General features: G+C 43.9%; 1 protein-coding gene and 1 non-coding gene across 2 annotated transcripts in view; one reads left to right on the top strand and one right to left on the bottom strand.

The window, feature by feature from the left end:
• Positions 1-17615, top strand: part of LOC126355754 (formin-G-like) — a 129960-nt gene extending 112345 nt beyond the window's left edge. Inside the window, exons 2-4 of the mRNA XM_050006146.1 lie at positions 4550-4761; positions 13378-13621; positions 17193-17615. Of these exons, the coding sequence (XP_049862103.1) occupies positions 4550-4761; positions 13378-13621; positions 17193-17292 (556 nt within the window). The 3' untranslated portion in view covers positions 17293-17615. The remainder of the gene's footprint in view (positions 1-4549; positions 4762-13377; positions 13622-17192) is intronic.
• Positions 3054-3128, bottom strand: Trnat-ugu (transfer RNA threonine (anticodon UGU)). Its single transcript has one exon. It is a non-coding gene; the product is annotated as a tRNA-Thr (tRNA).
• Positions 17616-18068: the final 453 nt, after the last annotated feature.

The following is an 18068-nucleotide window of genomic DNA, read 5'->3' as shown; positions in this document are numbered from 1 at the left end:
TCGCAGATGATGCAGTTGCCTATACCACAATCGAAACGCTAGAAGATAGTAAGAATTTGCAAAACGACGTGTAGAGAGTTGATGGTTGGTGCAGGCTCTGGCAGTTGATCCTGAACTTAAATAAATGTAACATATTGCGCATGCATAGGAAAAGAAATCCACTACTGTACAGCTACACCAATATTCAAGAAAGGTAGTAGGAGTAATCCACTAAATTACAGGCCCATATCGTGAACATCGATATGCAGCAGGATTTTAGGACATATATTGTGTTCGAACATTATGAATTACCTCGAAGGAAACGATCTATTGACACACAGCCAACATGGGTTAAGAAACATCGTTCCTGTGAAACACAACTAGCTCTTTATTCACATGAACTGCTGAGTGCTATTGACAAGGGATTTCAGATCGATTCCGTATTTCTGGATTTCCAGAAGGCTTTTGACACTGTACCACACAAGCGGCTAGTGGTGAAATTGCGTGCTTATGGAATATCGCCTCAGTTATGTGACTGGATCTGTGATTTCCTGTCAGAGAGGTCACAGTTCGTTGTAAATTACGGAAAGTCATCCAGTAAAACAGAAATGATTTTTGGCGTTCCCCAAGGTAGTGTTATAGGCCCTTTGCTGTTCTTTATCTATATAAACGATTTGGGAGACAATCTGAGCAGCCGTCTTCGGTTGTCTGCAGATGACGCTATCGTTTATCGACTAATAAAGTCATCAGTAGATGAAAACAAACTGCAAAACGATTTAGAAGAAATATCGGAATGGTGCGTAAAGTGGCAGTTGACCTTAAATAACGAAAAGTGTAAGGTCATCCACATGAGTGCTAAAAGGAACTCGTTAAACTTTGGCTACACGATAAATTAGTCTAATCTAAAAGCCGCGAATTCAACTAAATACCTATGTATTACAATTACGAACAACTTAAATTTGAACTCTGTGGGGAAAGCTAACCAAAGACTGCGTTTTAGTGGCAGTACACTAATAAAATGTAAAAGACCTACTAAGGAGACTGCCTAACTACTCTTGTCCATCCTCTTTTAGAATACTGCTGCGCGGTGTGGGATCCTTACCAGGAAGGACTAACGGAGTACATCGAAAAAGTACAAAGAAGGTCAGCACATTTTGTATTGTCGCGAAATATGGGAGAGAGTGTCGCAGAAGTGATACAGGATTTGGGATGGACATCATTAAAAGAAAGGCGTTTTTCGCTGCGACGGAATCTTCTCACGAAATTCCAATCGCCAACTTTCTCCTCCGAATGCGAAAATATTTTGTTGACCCCGACTTACATAGAGAGGAACTATCACCAAGATAAAATAAGGGAAATCAGAGCTCCTACGGAAAGATATAGGTATTCATTCTCACCGCGTGCTATACGAGATTGGAATATAGAGAACTGTCAAGGTGGATCGATGAACCCTCTGCCAGGCACTTAAATATGATTTGCAGATTGTCCTTGTAGATGTAGATGTACACGATTGGTGATAAACAGCTGGAGACAGCGTCTGCCGTGAAATATTCAGGCGTAATTATCCAGAGCGACCTGATGTGGAATCACCACACAAAAGCAGACGCCAGACACCGGACTCAGATTCATCGGAAGAATCGGTAGGAAATGTAACTCATCCACGAGAGAAGTGGCTTATAAGGCGCTTGTTTTCCTGATTCTTGGGTGCTGTTCATCTGTCTGGGATCCTTAATAGGTAGGACTGATATAGGAGGTAGAGAAGATCCAACAAAGAGCGGTGCGTTTCGTCACGGGATCGTTTAGCTGGCGAGAGAGCGTTACGGAGATGCTGAACAAACACCCCTGGCAGACGTTACAAGTGAGGCGTTGTACATCATGCAGAGATTTACTATTGAAATTTCGGGAGAGCACTTTCCCGGAGGAGTCGGACGACATATTACTTCCACCCACATACATCTCGCGTACTGATCACGAGGAGAAAATTCGAGAAACTAGAGCCAATACAGAGACTTACTGACAATCATTCTTGCCACGCACTGTTCGTGATTGGAACATGGTTGGAGGGATCAGATAGTGGTACCAAAAGTACCCTCCACCACACACCTTTAGATGGCTTGCGGAGTATGATGTAGGTGTAGAGATGCACCATATCAGCACAAAAGAGGACCCAAGCTTCCCGCGAATAGTTTTTCCAGCAACGTAACATCATTAAATCGATCAACAAACCATCTGTTTCCTCCGGAGCTTAGTAAGTAGAGCTTTTCATCGTTTGCTTGGGCATCCCAGTTCATTGTATCAGTGAGCTAGATGGCCACAAGTATGAAACATGACACCCACGAGTTACTGCAACAATGATCCTCTGCTGCACCGATCCATACAATGCAAGAAGAAAAACGCTCCCCGCGTAGGTTTACTCTGCTGCAGAACCCCATGTTCAGCAATGTAGCTGAACGTGTTCTCCAGGTACCTTTTCCTTGCACCAGCCTTATATTCTATCTAAAGATCTGTCAGAGATCGCGGCGCATCTTGCTTTACGAAATGGATAAGCTTCCAATCTCTGCGTTGTGCCATGAGGCGTGGATGTCCAGCACCTTGTCGGCTAATCGCTGTTTGACCAACCTGCAGTCACTTTGCATAGACTTTTCAAAGTCAATAAACTTTACCAATAGCCGTACACTTTAAGATATTTTATTTTATTCTGAAAGCAAGCAATTCCGGTAATTCATTTTGCACGGATGTTGACGACAGTAGCACCCGAGCAACCGACCAGCGCGGCTGATTCCAGGGAGAGGCCATATCAATCTTCCCGTTGTCAAAGTCGTCCACGTGAGTGGATTTTCCCATTTACGGCCCGTATCATCATTAGGATGATCCCTCATTCATCTCTGCTCCTCTTATATAACTTTCTTACCGTGGCACGTGACTGCAGCGTCATCAGGCGGAATTCAGTCTCACAGTGGGCGGGGCTCATTGTGACGATAAAATCTGTCAGGTTGAAATGGTAATTAAATCAAGACCCTAAGCTCTCGACAGGCATTGATATACCTACATCAACGGGGACAATTGCAAATGTGTGCCCCAACCGGGACTCGAACCCGGGATCTCCTGCTTACATGGCAGACGCTCTATCCATCTGAGCCACCGAGGGCACAGAGGAACTGCGACTGCAGGGATTTATCCCTTGCACGCTCCCCGTGAGACCCACATTCCCAACTTAATGTCCACACACTACATTCGTAGTGCCCCTGCCCATTACACTCATTACTCGCGGCAGACAATCTTACCGAGTCCCGTAAGAGTTCGGGTAATGCGTGTGTATCCAGCACAGAAGAAGAATTTAAATGGCCGGTTAGCCTTAACTATATATGAAGATGGTATCTGTTCTTTTGGACATGTCCGAAAGAACAGATGCAATCTTCATATATCCGTCAGGTTGTTAGGCCCCGTTATGTGCCTCTTCTTACACGATCGCGGTTTCGACCCCTCTGTCGGAATCTTCCTCAGAATTTTCAAGGGTAGCTGAACATTGTGAGAGATGAGGTCGCGTTCCCTTATAAAATAGGGTTTTCCCTAGCTTATTCTAAACAAGTTACTGGGTAAAATTCTTCCTATTACTGTTCATGGGTCATCATCATTGGAATGAAAGAAACAGGCAGAGCAAGAGATGGGGAGTGTTCATCAAAATGTCACTGTTATGTCGCAGAAATGACTTCGTGGTCATTGTTAATATTCCCCAAACAACTTGACAGCGAATTTACTCCCTTGATGACGGGAAGACTATAGCCGTCTTCTCTGTTGATGCTGCATTTGTTCCTCGAAATATCAAGGACTACTCGGACTTCCCTTCTACAGATATTGGTTTCCCTGGCTAGCACGCAGACGTTGTTGACATCAATGTCTTGACCACAGATTTCACGTTTTAACCGCGTGAGCCGTCCGGGCTCTTTAATACATTCTTTTACAGTCCTTCCCGTGTCAACTACAGAGGGTGTCCCAAGAGGAATGGTCAGTATTCAGGGATAACACAGGAATGATCACTAGAAGCAAAAAATTGTAGTAAACATGGGATTTAAACTATGTACCTTACGAGCTAAGAGCACTATTTTATCTTCGATATTGTGAAACGAATCTCTTCTACTATAAGCTCTTTGCTTTCCATATCTTGCGGGAAGGTAGTATGGACGAAAACAAGAAAAATGGTGTGTAAACATGGGCTACAAATTGTGCACTTTAAGAGCTACTAGCACTTGTTCGGTAAAAGAGATGTGTTTTGCAGTAGCGAAGATGAACAAGTGGTCATAACTCTTAAGGTATGTATTGTAGAGGCTATATTTACTAGACGTTTCTGTTTCTAATGATCATTCCCGTCATGCTGACCATTGTTCCTGGCCCACCTATAATACACTTTGACAGAACCACACTTCACTTCTTAGACTCCTGCTGTGGGGAAATAATCACGTGCGTCTGAGATCATGTTGTTGTGACTCATTATCGCATGGAAGTCCATCAACCTAGCGTGCAGTGTGCTGGCAGCAGACAGTCACGTGGTGTGGCGCGGTGTCGTGTGCAGGAGCGACGGCGAGGACGGGCAGAGGGCGTGGTCGCCGAGCAGCCGCACCCCCGAGCTGGCGGCCAGCCTGGAGGAGGCGCACTTCTGCAACGGCCGCCTCTCGTGGCGCCGCGTGCGCTCCACGCCCCCGCTCTCGCAGCCGCACGCGCTGCCCCTGTCGCTGACGCAGCCACCCTCCGCCTCCGGCTCAGACTCTGGATCTCCGCTCACAGGTGACGAACCGTCCATATCACTTACACCATTACCTTCTGTCGAGAACATGGCACCCACTCTGAGATATGGACACTTCGACACACACAGTAAACCAGTTCTTCCCAACCTTGATGTTCCACCTCGCTAGTGGGGTTGAGAAGGACAAAATGAAACTTTTTTGAGCCGGTAAAAATCGAAAGATAATCTTTTGCTTCCTTACGGTCGAGATTCGACCAGTTGTAGTTACAACACAACAAAATTCAAATTTTTAAAATATCAATAACTACAAGTTATTCATTTGCAATTTCGTAGTTCTCACCTGAGCAGTATGTATATTTCTTTAGGTCTTACCTGAATGCTATGAGGAAAGGACTAAGAAAGGGTGAAGAGGAAGCCTTAGAGAATGAAAGACAAAAATGAGGGAAATAATTGCTTAATTCTACAATTTAATGATAAAAAACCTCAGTATAAGCAGTATATTTAGTAAATACACTACTGGCCATTAAAATTGCTACACCACGAAGATGACGTGCTACAGACGCGAAATTTAACCGACAGGAAGAAGATGCTGTGATATGCAAATGATTAGCTATTAAGAGCATTCACTCAAGGTTGGCGCCGGTGGCGACACCTACGTTCTGACATGTGGAAAGTTTCCAACCGATTTCTCATACACAAACAGCAGTTGACAGGCGTTGCCTGCTGAAACGTTGTGATGCCTCGTGCCTCGTGTAAGGAGGAGAAATGCCTACCATTACGTTACCGACTTTGGTAAAGGTCGGATTATAGCCTATCGCGATTACGGTTTATCATATCGCGACATTGCTGCTCGCGTTCGTTGGTCGAGATCCAATGATTGTTAACAGAATATGGAATCGGTGGATTCGGGAGGGTAATACGGAACGCCGTGCTAGATCCCAACGGCCTCCTATCACTAGCAATCGAGATGACAGGCATCTTATCCGCATGGCTGTAACGTATCGTGCAGCCACGTCTCGATCCCCGAGTCAACATATGGGGACGTTTTCAAGACAACAACCATTTGCAGGAACAGTTCGACGAGGTTTGCAGTAGCATGGACTATCAGCAGCGGTTACCCTTGACGCTGCATCACAGACAGGAGCGCCTGAGATGATGTACTCAACGACGAACCTGGGTGGACGAATGGTAAAACGTCATTTTTTCGGATGAATCCAGGTTCTGCTTACAGCATCATGATGGTCGCATCCGTGTTTGGTGACATCGCGGTGAACGCACATTGGAAACGTGTAATCGTCATCGCCATACTGGCGTATCGCCCGGCGTTATGGTATGGGTGCCATTGGTTACAGGTCTCGGTCACCTCTGGTTCGCACTGACGGCACTTTGAACAGTGTACGTTCCATTTCAGATATGTTAGGACCCGTGGCTCTACCCTTCATTCGATTCTTGCGAATCTCTATATTTCAGCAGGATAATGCACGACCGAACGTTGCAGCTCCTGTACGGACCTTTCTGGATACAGAAAATATTCGACGGCTTCCCTGGCCATCACATTCCCCAGATCTCTCACCGACTGAAAGCATCTGGTCAATAGTGGCCGAGCAACTGGCTCGTCATAATACGTCTGTCACTACTCTTGATGAACTGTGGTATCGTGTTGAAGCTGCATGGGCAGCTGTACGTGTACGCGCCATCCAAGATCTGTTTGACTCAATGCCCAGGCGTATCAAGGCCAGAAGTGGTTGTTGTGGGTACTGATTTCTTAGGATCTATGCAGCCAAATTGCGTGAAAATGTAATCACATGTCAGTTCTAGTGTAATATATTTGTCCAATGAATACCCGTTTATCATCTGCATGTCTTCTTGGTGTAGCAATTTTAATGGCCAGTAGTGTATTCTTTCATCATTCCTTGCTCGCTATGTTTATAGATATAAAATTCCAAATCATCAAAACATCAAACCCTACTTGTTACTACAAATAACTGACCATGGGCATGACCTGGTTGTCTTAATAGAACTCAATCTTTTCCAAATGTTCGTCCCTATGACTTATTAACGGCAGCTGCAAATGCAGGAATAATTGGGAGTTACGTTATTTGAAACTAAAAGGTAAAATAGTACCCAAATAAGTCATATGTACACGTGGAATCACAATTCGCTTATTTTTTGTGATTTTAGTTAAAACTTTGCAAACTAAAGCGTTATTATATAAACATTTGACACACATTTTAGTGCCATTAACTAATCCTTCTTTTGTATTTATATTTCTAATAAGAAGAACAATGCAGTTAATTTTTTAATTGTAATTTGTGCGGTGGTAAACCACTTCAGACAGAGAATTTAAAAACCCCACTGGTTAGTATTTATTAATTTTGTAATCACTATCATAAATTATTTTATCATAGTTCTGATAAATTTTTACTTCACATTGTACAGCATTGAATATAGCGTTGTTTCTTATCACACAGTCTTCATTTTTAGGTCCTAGAGTAGCTGAATTTAATGTGGATTGAGATAAAATGATTTCTGTAATACTGACATAAATTTCATTAATGATATTCTGTTGGTCACCAAACAATGCTTGTGGTATTTGAGTACTATTGTCACAAAAGTGTGGAAACTTCCTTGTTTGGTCATTATCAGTGTGTTAAAAAAATCCACAAACTCTACTTCATATGACAAAGCCCACGTATTTTGAGTTAAAGCTACACGATGATATTTACGGAACTCATTCCAATTTGTAATGCAATCCTCAAGTAAAGTTGCGAGTGATCCATGTTAAACAACTGGTAAAGTTTGTTGAAAATCACAGCACAAAACAATAGTTTTATCTCCAGTAGTTTTATGTTTATTACATTTATTTGTACACAAACCTTTAAATATTCGATCTATAAGTTTCATTATTTGAAATGGACACATGGTAACTTCATTAATAAGAATCAATGAACATTTACAAATGTTTCTGTTTGCTGTTATAATGGGCAATGAATTATTTAAAACTGAAGTGGGCACTGTACAAGGTTCTATCTCCGATTAGAAGAGTTGAAGCTCTGCCATGAAAGGCTGTTGCAATGCAATGAAGATTCAGCGAATTTATACCACAACCTGCATGGGCAGTGAAGCAAAACACATTTGAGCCAATGTTATGGTACTGAACTTCACGATTAACATGGTCAGTTGTAGTATGCTGTTCACAGTTAGGTTTTTCGTGAAGTACATTACATTGTAACTCTTCATGGACTAGATTTAACACACCTACTTCGGGAAATTCTTACATTAATGTAGGAATAGGTGATCCAGGTCATCGGCATGTCAAATTATGACCATTCACGAAATAGTGCTCTGTTGCAAGAAATTTCTTCATTGTATTCCATTAACATATCTTCACAAATAAATACTTCACATTCAAGCCACAATGTTAACGCATCTGCTGGTACTTTCAGTCCACAACTTACATCAAATAAATGGTGCATTTGCTTTGGCGATTTCAATTCCTTTGACTCATTTAAACATTCATGCCATTCATTGTTATTTGAAGTAATACCGTCAGTGTGACATGAGTCAGTAAATAAACTGTAAACAATTCCATTATAAGTTCTAGAATCTTCGACTACATTAGGACCACAAACATGGAATAACAGCAAAAGAAAATGAAAGATTTCTGCATTTCTGGGAGACACTACATTCATGCAGGTAATAATATTATCTATGACTTGTACCCTCTTCTTCCATTTCATTTCAGTATGCCCCCAAATATAGTATTTGAAAGCTATTCGATCTTCAACTCAGTCCAAATAGTAGATATCTGGATATGCGTTCCTTAACAAAACATAATATATTAAGTTTTATTTATAAACCCTGGAAGCCTGTAATTGGAATTGTGTAACACCCTATATGCCTTTTAAGATCATTCCCATTCGCTACTGATTACTTGTGGGCATAATGATAGTTTTTCCGCTCTAGATATCACGATGATAGGTACGCGATCAGCATACTTTGTATCTCACAATATTTTCATGAGTAATCCTTGTGTTACAGTTCGCAGTTCGATGCGCATGGTATGGTCAAAACGCCACCACAGGTACTGAAGACGTATACGTGAATTACTTCCTGTTTCGCTTCATGACAGCCTCGTAGATGCAACAACAGTTAACAACTTACTACACCCATAATCAAACTTTTATCACCATAGCCTGCTAATAGTGGAAAAGAGAGTTCTGGCACAATTTTCATATCAAATTGATACCAAAGTAATTGACTAATTAATTAAATTGCTCAATTACTCCATTCCTTCCCCACCCCTTGAGAAATCTTCCCTCTTCGAATATCCCCAGCCCTTCCCCTCCCCACCAATTCCCCCTCCCCAATCCTCCCAACTCTTACTGGAAATTGGCGAGAAACGCTCAATGTGTGCTGAGCTGTTTGTATTACAGCACGTTGGATACTCTCTTTATTTCATCCTTTTTCAGATGTGCGGGTGTTATCCTGTAGGGAGAATTTTTATGAGTTCACAGTACCGCTCGCAATTGGCGGGAAAAGCTCAGGAACGTGTAAGTATTATCTTGTTGGGTCCAACAACAACTGCATACCCTAATTACATTACTAGAGATCATTAGGCTACATCAGTTGAAAAAAAAAAACTTCTGCACAGATACAGAGATCCAATACACATTGTAACAGTACAACAGTTCAGCTAAAAACCTTACCTACAATTGACATAAAGATCCTAAACACAACCCAAAAACTTGAAAAACAGTATCCCAACATGGCTAAAAACCTCACCTACGCACCACCTATAGACGGTAAAAAAACAAAAACATCTATATGCACAGCTGCATATCCGAACATATTGCAATTATTGTTAAATACAGAACACCAAAATTTCTAAACTTCACTGACAGATCATAAACATGCACCATATGCACTGCCTATTGAATATGTATATCGCAAAAAGACGTCCACCTGCATCTTCGGAGAGATGGGCCTTAAATGTATTCATAAGCATGCGAGTGTTGAATGTGCATGAGAGCACATACGGTCGGTAGCTGGTGTGCTGCCAGCGCTCAGATACGGCATGCCCATTCAGCGCAGTATCTGGAAGCATGGTGTCATGTGTCGAAGCCAACAGTCACCAAGCCCTGGAACGCAGCACGTCAAGCATCCGAAACTCGAATTACCACTGTGGCTGGTGCTCAAACTGCAAGTCCTCACCACTCAGCTGCAGCCTCGGTAACTGTTGTGGTCGACGCTGTACGCTTACATCATCCTGTGGCCTCATATAGTCAAAAGGCTGTCTTAGTACCCGCAGGCCGCACTGAGTATCCGCCGCTCCAGGCGGCGCTTTTGATCTCAGCTCCTGGTGCGTCATTATACCTCAGGGGACTTGAGCTAGCGCCGGCCTGCTTTATTGCTGACTTTCTCCTCCTGGACATTCGTGGAACACCTGCGCACTGACTGCCTGAACTAAGGGAAAACAATACAATGCACCTAAAACATTACAAGTGAAGTGCTTCCTGCCTTCTCGCAAACGCCACCAAGCATGTTTCCAAGAGCGTCTTTCTTGGAACACCTGGACTCTTAAATGTAATTGGGGGGGGGGGGGATGCATACCAGGATGTTGCAAAATATGCTTCCTGTCTTCCCACCTGCAAACCAAAACGTTCTGAGATGTATTTTCGAAGCATGCTGGAAAGGCCGACACTGTGAATAATAGCAAAATACCTATCTGCAGACCACCCCATCCTAAGCGTCTCTGAGCCTGAAGACCAGGGTTTGCTTCTGAATACCCTCCTGTAGAATGAGCCTGGTTCAAAGACATTCCTCAGATTGTCCAGAATCCTATTCTTCTCAGAGTACCTGGGCGCTTATATGTCACAGGCCTCTAGAATTGGCGAAATACCAGAATGTTTCACCAACGCGACCCCCACCTGGAAAATTGCTGGAAAAGCTCTGTGTTGAGCTGTTGGTGTGGAAGGAGTTGTGTGTGCAATGGGTTCAATAGATGGGATGTTGGTATCAGGCAGAGAGGACTTTAATAACTGTGTTACCTGTAAGCTCGCACCTGAGTAACTGTGTAAGGTCGCACCTGAGGACTGCATCCATATCTTCCTACATGAAGATTGGAAAGAAAGCTATCTCTACGTATCACCATTATTTGCCAAGCAGTATACTTGTTTCACATGCCTCCATTATCATTTCTTTCCAGTGCTTAAGCTATGGATGTAGTCCTTTGGTGCATGCTTGCAGGTAACACAGTTATTTAAGTCCTGTCTGTCTGACACCATCTCATCTATTGAACACATTGCACACACAACTGCTTCCACACCAATAGATCAACACAGACTGAGCTTTTCCCACCAATTTGCAGGTGGGGGTGGTGCCAGTGAAACGTCTCAGTATTTCCCCAGTTCTGGAGGTCAGTGACATTGAAGCAGCCAGGTGTTCCAAGAAGAATAGGATGATCGACAAGCTGAGGAATTAGCTTTATTCTACAGCAGGGTATCTGAGGGAAACCCAGGTGTGCAAGCTCAAAGACATTTGGGATGAGGTTGTCGGCAGACAGTTATTTTGCTATTGTTCACAGCGGAAGCCTTTCTGGCATGTCTCGAAAACATATCTCAGAGAACTTTGGTTTGCAGGTGGGAAGACAGGAAGCATATTGTTCAATGTCTGGATATCCTTCAGTGTCATTTAAGAATGTAGGTGGTCTGAGAAGGATTGGAAAACATTGGACAAGCGATGTCGCAAAGTATCAGCTACAGGTTTTTACAGGCTGGAGGATTGCCCAGGACGACCTCCCACGAGTTGAGGAAGGGGGGAATTACACTACTGGCCATTAAAATTGTTACACCAAGAAGAAATGCAGATGATAAACGGGTATCCATTGGACAAATATATTATACTAGAACTGACGTGAGATTACATTTTCATGCAATTTGGGTGCATAGATCCTGAGAAACCAGTAATCAGAACAACCATCTCTGGGCCGGCCGCGGTAGCTGATCGGATCTAGGCACTTCAGTCCGGAACCGCGCGACTACTACGGTTTCAGGTTCGAATCCTGCCTCGGGCATGGATGTGTGTGATGTCCTTAGGTTAGTTACGTTTAAGTAGTTCTAAGTTGTAGAGGACTGATGACCTCAGATGTTAAGTCCCATAGTGCTCAGAGCCATTTGAGCCAACTACCTCTGGCCATTATAACGGCCTTGATACGACTGGGCACTGAGTCAAACAGAGCTTGGATGGCGTGTACAGGTACAGCTGCCCATGCAGCTTCAACACGATGCCACAGTTCACCAAAAGTAGTGACTGGCGTATTGTGACGAGCCAGTTACTCGGCCACCATTGACCAGACGTTTTCAGTTGGTGAGAGGTCTGGAGAATGTGCTGGCCAGGGCAACAGTCGAACATTTTCTGTATCCAGAAAGTCCCGTACAGGACCTGCAACATTCGGTAGTGCATTATCCAGCTGAAATGTAGGGTTTCGCAGGGATCGAATGAAGGGTAGAGCCACGGGTCGTAACACATCTGAAATATAACGTCCACTGTTCAAAGTTCCGTCAATGTGAACAAGAGGTGACCGAGACGTGTAATCAATGGCACCCCATACCTTCACGCCGGGTGATATGCCAGTATGGCGATGACGAATAGACACTTCCAATGTGCTTACACTGCTATGTCGCCAAACACGGATGCGACCATCATGATGCTGTAAACAGGACTTGGATTCATCCGAAAAAATGACGTTTTGCCATTTGTGTACCCAGGTTCGTCGATGAGGACACCATCAGAGGCGCCCCTGTCTATGATGCAGCATCAAGGGTAACCGCAGCCATGGTCTCCAAGCTGATAGTCCATGCTGCTGCAAACGTCGTCGAACTGTTCGTGCAGATGGTTTTTGTCTTGCAAATGTTCCCATCTGTTGGCTTAGGGATCGAAACGTGGCTGCACGATCCGTGACAGCCATGTGAATAAGATGCCTGTCATCTCGACTGCTAGTGATACGAGGTCGTTGGGATCAAGCACAGCGTTCCGTATTACGCTCCTGAACTCACCTATTCCATATTCTGCTAACAGTCATTGGATCTCGACTAACGCGGGCAGCAATGTCGCGATACGATTAACCGCAATCGCGATGGGCTTCAGTTCGACCTTTATCAACGTTGGAAACGTGATGGTACACATTTCTCCTTCTTACACGAGGCATCAGAACAACGTTTTACCAGGCAACGCCGGTCAACTGCTGTTTGTGTATGAGAAATCGGTTGGAAACTTTCCTCATGTTAGCATGTTGTAGATGTCTCCACCGGCGCCAACGTTGTGTGATTGCTCTGAAAAGCTAATCATTTGCATATCACAGCATCTTCTTCCTGGCGGTTAAATTTCGCGTCTGTAGTACGTCATCTTCGTGGTGTAGCAATTTTAATGGCCAGTAGTGTTATTTATCAGTTTCATTGATTATCAAGCAATGTGACAAAATTTTGCCAGAAGTGGCTGTGCTCCAGTACTCTGCTCCGTATTGGTATGGATAAGTCGTTCGTTCTGGGAGTCCTGAAGTGCTTATGGGTGGCAACGTACTCTAAGCATTCGTAAATGGACAAAAGCCGCGCCGTAGGACTGCACGCAGCTCACCCCCTGCGCACCTCGTGTTGCAGATGGCGAGTGTGACGACTGCTGCAGCAGCGCGAGCGCGTGCAGCGTGTGCGGCGCCGGCCCGCCCCCACCCCCGCCCCCGCTGTCGCCGCCCCCGCTGTCGCCGCCGCCGTCGCCGGACTGCGTGCTGGCGTCGCGCTGCCTGGGCGTGCCGCTACCCTCGCGGCCCTACGGCGGCACCAAGATGGCCCTGCCCAAGCCCTGCTGCCACAGGGGGTTGGCCTACCGCCTGCGCGTCGGCGACCAGTCAGTATAGCTCAGCTGGCGCTTCTCTGCTACCTTCCTGCAGGCCGATTCACACACGAATATCTGAGTAGCGACGAACCGCAGAAAGCTGCGGCAGGTCGTCACTCTATTCTCGACGCCGTAATAATCTGGCACCAAAGTTCCGCTACTAAAAAGTTGTGTGAGTAAGAAGGCGGATGCGTGATGGGTTCTTCGCAGGGCCAGAGAATGCAGCGTAGCCAGTGTGCTCTCTTGCTCTGTCCCACGCCACACCCTTCATTTCCACTCTCTCTCCTTTCACCTGCCAGTAGTGCAGTGTACGTCGAGTAGGAACTCTGGTCTCTGGTATCTGTTTCTAACTCTCTTTCAGAAGAATTATGTCTTCCGAAAACTGAGACTGTCACTTAAGATCGGGAATTTTTCTGACATATATGTAATTTAAAATCTTCTTGGGTTTGCAATTGGTTATAATCGTTGAAACTGCACGAATTTTCAGCAATGAGATTTGATGCCTTCTGAAGATAATTGCTGATTATTACTTTTTTCTTTAAGTGTAGTCTTTTCATTCGTTTCGCTGAGTTGGAGAGGGTCTACATCTATATCTACATTTATACTCAACAAGCTAGCCAACGGTGTGTGGCGGAGGGCACTTTACGTGCAACTATCATTACCTCCCTTTTCTGTTCCAGTCGCGTATGGTTCGCGGGAAGAACGACTGTCTGAAAGACTCCATGCGCGCTCGAATCTCTCTAATTTTACGTTCGTGATCTCCTCGGGAGGTATAAGTAGCGGGAAGCAATATATTCGATACCTCATCCAGAAACGCACCCTCTCGAAACCTGGACAGCAAGCTACACCGCGATGCAGAATGCCTCTCTTGCAGAGTTTGCCATCTGAGTTTGCTAAACATCTCCGTAACGCTATCGCGTTTACCAAATAACCCTGTGACGAAATGCGCCGGTCTTCTTTGCATCTTTTCTATCTCCTCTGTCAACCCGACCTGGTACGGATCCCACACTGATGAGCAATACTCAAGTATAGGTCGAACGAGTGTTTTGTAAGCCATCTCCTTTGTTGATGGACTACATTTTCTAAAGACTCTCCCAATGAATCTCAACCTAGCACCCGCCTTACCAACAATTAATTTGATATGACCATTCCACTTCAAATCATTCCGTATACAAGCTCCCAAATTTTTACAGAAGTAACAGTTGCCAGTGTTTGTTCCGCTATCATATAATTATACAATAAAGGACCCTTCTTTCTATGTATTCGCAATACATTACATTTGTCTATGTTAAGGATCAGTTGCCACTCCCTGAACCAAGTGCCTATCCGCTGCAGATCTTCCTGCATTTCGCTGAAGTTTTATAATGCTGCAACTTCTCTGCACACTACAGCATCGTCCGCGAAAAACCGCATGGAACTTCCGACACTATCTACTAGCTTGAGAACATTTTGTGGCTCTAATCATCTATTTGACCTTTAATTTTTACTTTATTTTTTTATTTTTCAGAGTGCCACTTTCACAAATAATTTCTATTTTACTATTTTTCCATACATCCGCTTTCTTATAAATTAAAAGTGTGTTACTGATTGCCGCAGCTATCTTACATTAAATTTTCTTACAGTTTTCTGTGCACCATGCGATGTTCCTTACTGCAACTTGTGTGCATATTTCTATCTCAATCTTTGTTCTATGTTTTGTTATGTTCATGTCTGCTGTCTTAATTGTGGCTTTGGGTGGTCGTATACTCTCTCTGTTTACAGTTCCGTCTGATTTATGGAGAGGATGATTACTACAATTTGTTTATCTATGTTGATCTTATCCTACTGTTCATACTATGTGTTAAGAATTTGCATTTATATGTTGATTACTATCTAATGTTTTGCGTCAAGGTGTTGCGGCGCTTCTATATTCTCAGTAAGTGATTGATTAGGACGAGGTCTGGGAATAATCCGGTTGCGGTTTGAACGCTGGTTTTGTTGGGACACATTTACTTCAGTTTAGTGTTTCTTCTGATAAGTGGCTTAATAGTTATTCAGTCATCCGTGGTATATTTTGGAGAATATGTCACTTATACCTGGCTCTTAATTTTACAAGTAGAGTATTTAAGGGTGTGATGTTTTTGGTCTTGTAAACTTCATCATTTTGGGACATGTTCTGACGTTTCATGAAGCTGCGAAGTAGTCACCTCTTTGTCAGTGGAATATAGTTTATCTGCAATTTGTTTGTTATCCTTCTCAGCGCTGGGGCCCTTATTAGATGATTGTCCTGAGATACTCTTGGAAACAACGTGGATATAGGTAATGGAAAGTGTAAGTATCTGGAAGAGGAGACTAGAATGCATTTGAAGGCTACAGGCTGAGGGTAGTGCACAGAAAAACGACGCATTTTTTTAAAAGATGACATCGTTCCACCAAGCATTTATTTTAAAATAGTACTTTATTAAACTGTACCGCTGTACAGGTAGAATCGTGATAAAGTGCTGTTGTAAAATAACTGTCTGGGGAACGATGTCATTCTTCAAATTTATGGGTGATGTGGCGCCAGCCCATACGAAATGACGCGGATTCTCTGTAAACAGATTTTTTAAAATTTATTTATCCGTTGCTTACATTCCTCTAGTAGGGACGGGACTGGCAATGCCCATGGAATCACTCTTTTACCTTTGATTAAAATAGCCAGCCACTGTGGCCGAGTGGTTCTATGCGCTTCAGTCTGGAACCGCGCGACCGCTACGGTCGCAGCTTCGAATCCTGCCTCGGGCATGGATGTGTGTGATGTCCTTAGGTTAGTTAGGTTTGAGTAGTTCTATGTTCTAGGGGACTGATGACCTCAGATGTTAATTCCCATTGTGCTCAGAGCCATTTGAACCATTATTTTGATTAAAATACTAAAAAAAAAACATTGGTATGGATAAAAGCATTGAGTTTAAACTTGCTGAGGCGATGAGTGTGTTCTTCAATCTGTAAAGCTGTTGGGACTGGTAGCCCTGGCAAAATTTTCTAGGGGAGAGATTTTTATGTAGGAACTAAAAAAGAACCAACATGGGTTGAGCATTGGGAAAGGTTAAGAGACCTAATGAAGATGGTAGTAGTCGTGTGGGATTGTAAGATGCAGGGAAACGGTGGATTAGAGCACGTTGTAGTGAAAACAATGAGTAGATCTCAGAATGCATGGTGTGGAAGGAGAGGGCATTCGGCATTCTCCTAAGAAAGGACGTGCACTGTGTAGAGACGTAAAGGAGGTGGGATTTGATGACAGGCAGTGCAGTACATAGGGTTACTCAAGGACAGGGGTACAGAGGAGCGTTGGGAGATGTGGGACTGGCGAACGTATTCCTGGCATTTTGAATGTGCGAATTCCATCAGGTGACACATAAATCACCACCGAAGACGATGCTGAGTGCATAACTTACAGTGACTTGGAGGGAGCGGTAAATCATTCTGCAGTTTTACTCACAGCAGGTGCAGTGGTGTACATGTCATTTATTCAGGGTTTCCTGCTTGGATGACAAATTTTCAGAGCCGTTGTTGTAGATGTAGCGTGCAGTGGAGAGTGGCTGACTCCAGTGGCTGTTGGTTGCAGGTGGACCCTCCGCGGGCAGTTCAGCGTGAGCGGGCAGGGCGTGCTGCGCGTCGACTACAGCCACAACTGGAGCCTGCTGGGCCGCTACATGGCCGAGTGAGAGCAGGAGGAAGACAGAGGGCGAGGGCCCCGCTACCCGCTGCTCGCTGCGCCCCGTCAGCACGGCTGACGGACGCTGCAGCCGCCGCTGGCAGAGGACAGAGGACAGTCACCACCTCAAGCGAGTGACAACCCTGTGTCTCAGACTGGAAACTGCACCCAGCGTGTCTCACTGTGTCATTACATGCAACCAGTAGAGAACTGTACAAGTCTGTTGTTGTTTAGTGAAAGATGAATTTATGAGTTTGAGTGTAGAATAAATGTACTAGTTTACATAAAGTTCTATGTTTTTGGCAAGGATGATTTACATCCGTACTCTGCGAATCTCTGGAGCTTTCAATTGGTCTGTGTGGTGTTCCTAGTATCTAAGGTAACCAATTTTTCTCAGGCCATTGCCTTTGAAGAAGAACGGATATCAGCCAATGTCTCTAATGAAGATCAGTAGCTAATACGTATTTAAAAAATAAGAACTTCCATTTTTAAAAATGACGCAAGATAAATAATACAATATTTAACATGGTTAACAGCAACAACTTTAATTAACTTTAAATAGATGATGTATATATTCAATCAGTTGCATAAAGTTTTGTCTTGATCAGGTTTCGCTATCACTAGGGGTATCTTTTTCATAAAGAATAAAGTCACATAACCTACATAACGTGAAAATTAAAGCACACATTCAGCTGAAACGCTCAAGTCTGCTATTTGACATGAGCTTATAATTTTAACGTAAAGTAAGTTGTATGCCTTTATTCCTTACGAAGAAGATACTCTTAG

The sequence above is a fragment of the Schistocerca gregaria genome, chromosome 3, assembly GCF_023897955.1.
Source record: "Schistocerca gregaria isolate iqSchGreg1 chromosome 3, iqSchGreg1.2, whole genome shotgun sequence".
NCBI lineage: Eukaryota > Metazoa > Arthropoda > Insecta > Orthoptera > Acrididae > Schistocerca > Schistocerca gregaria.
This window is presented reverse-complemented; position numbering and strand designations above follow the sequence as displayed.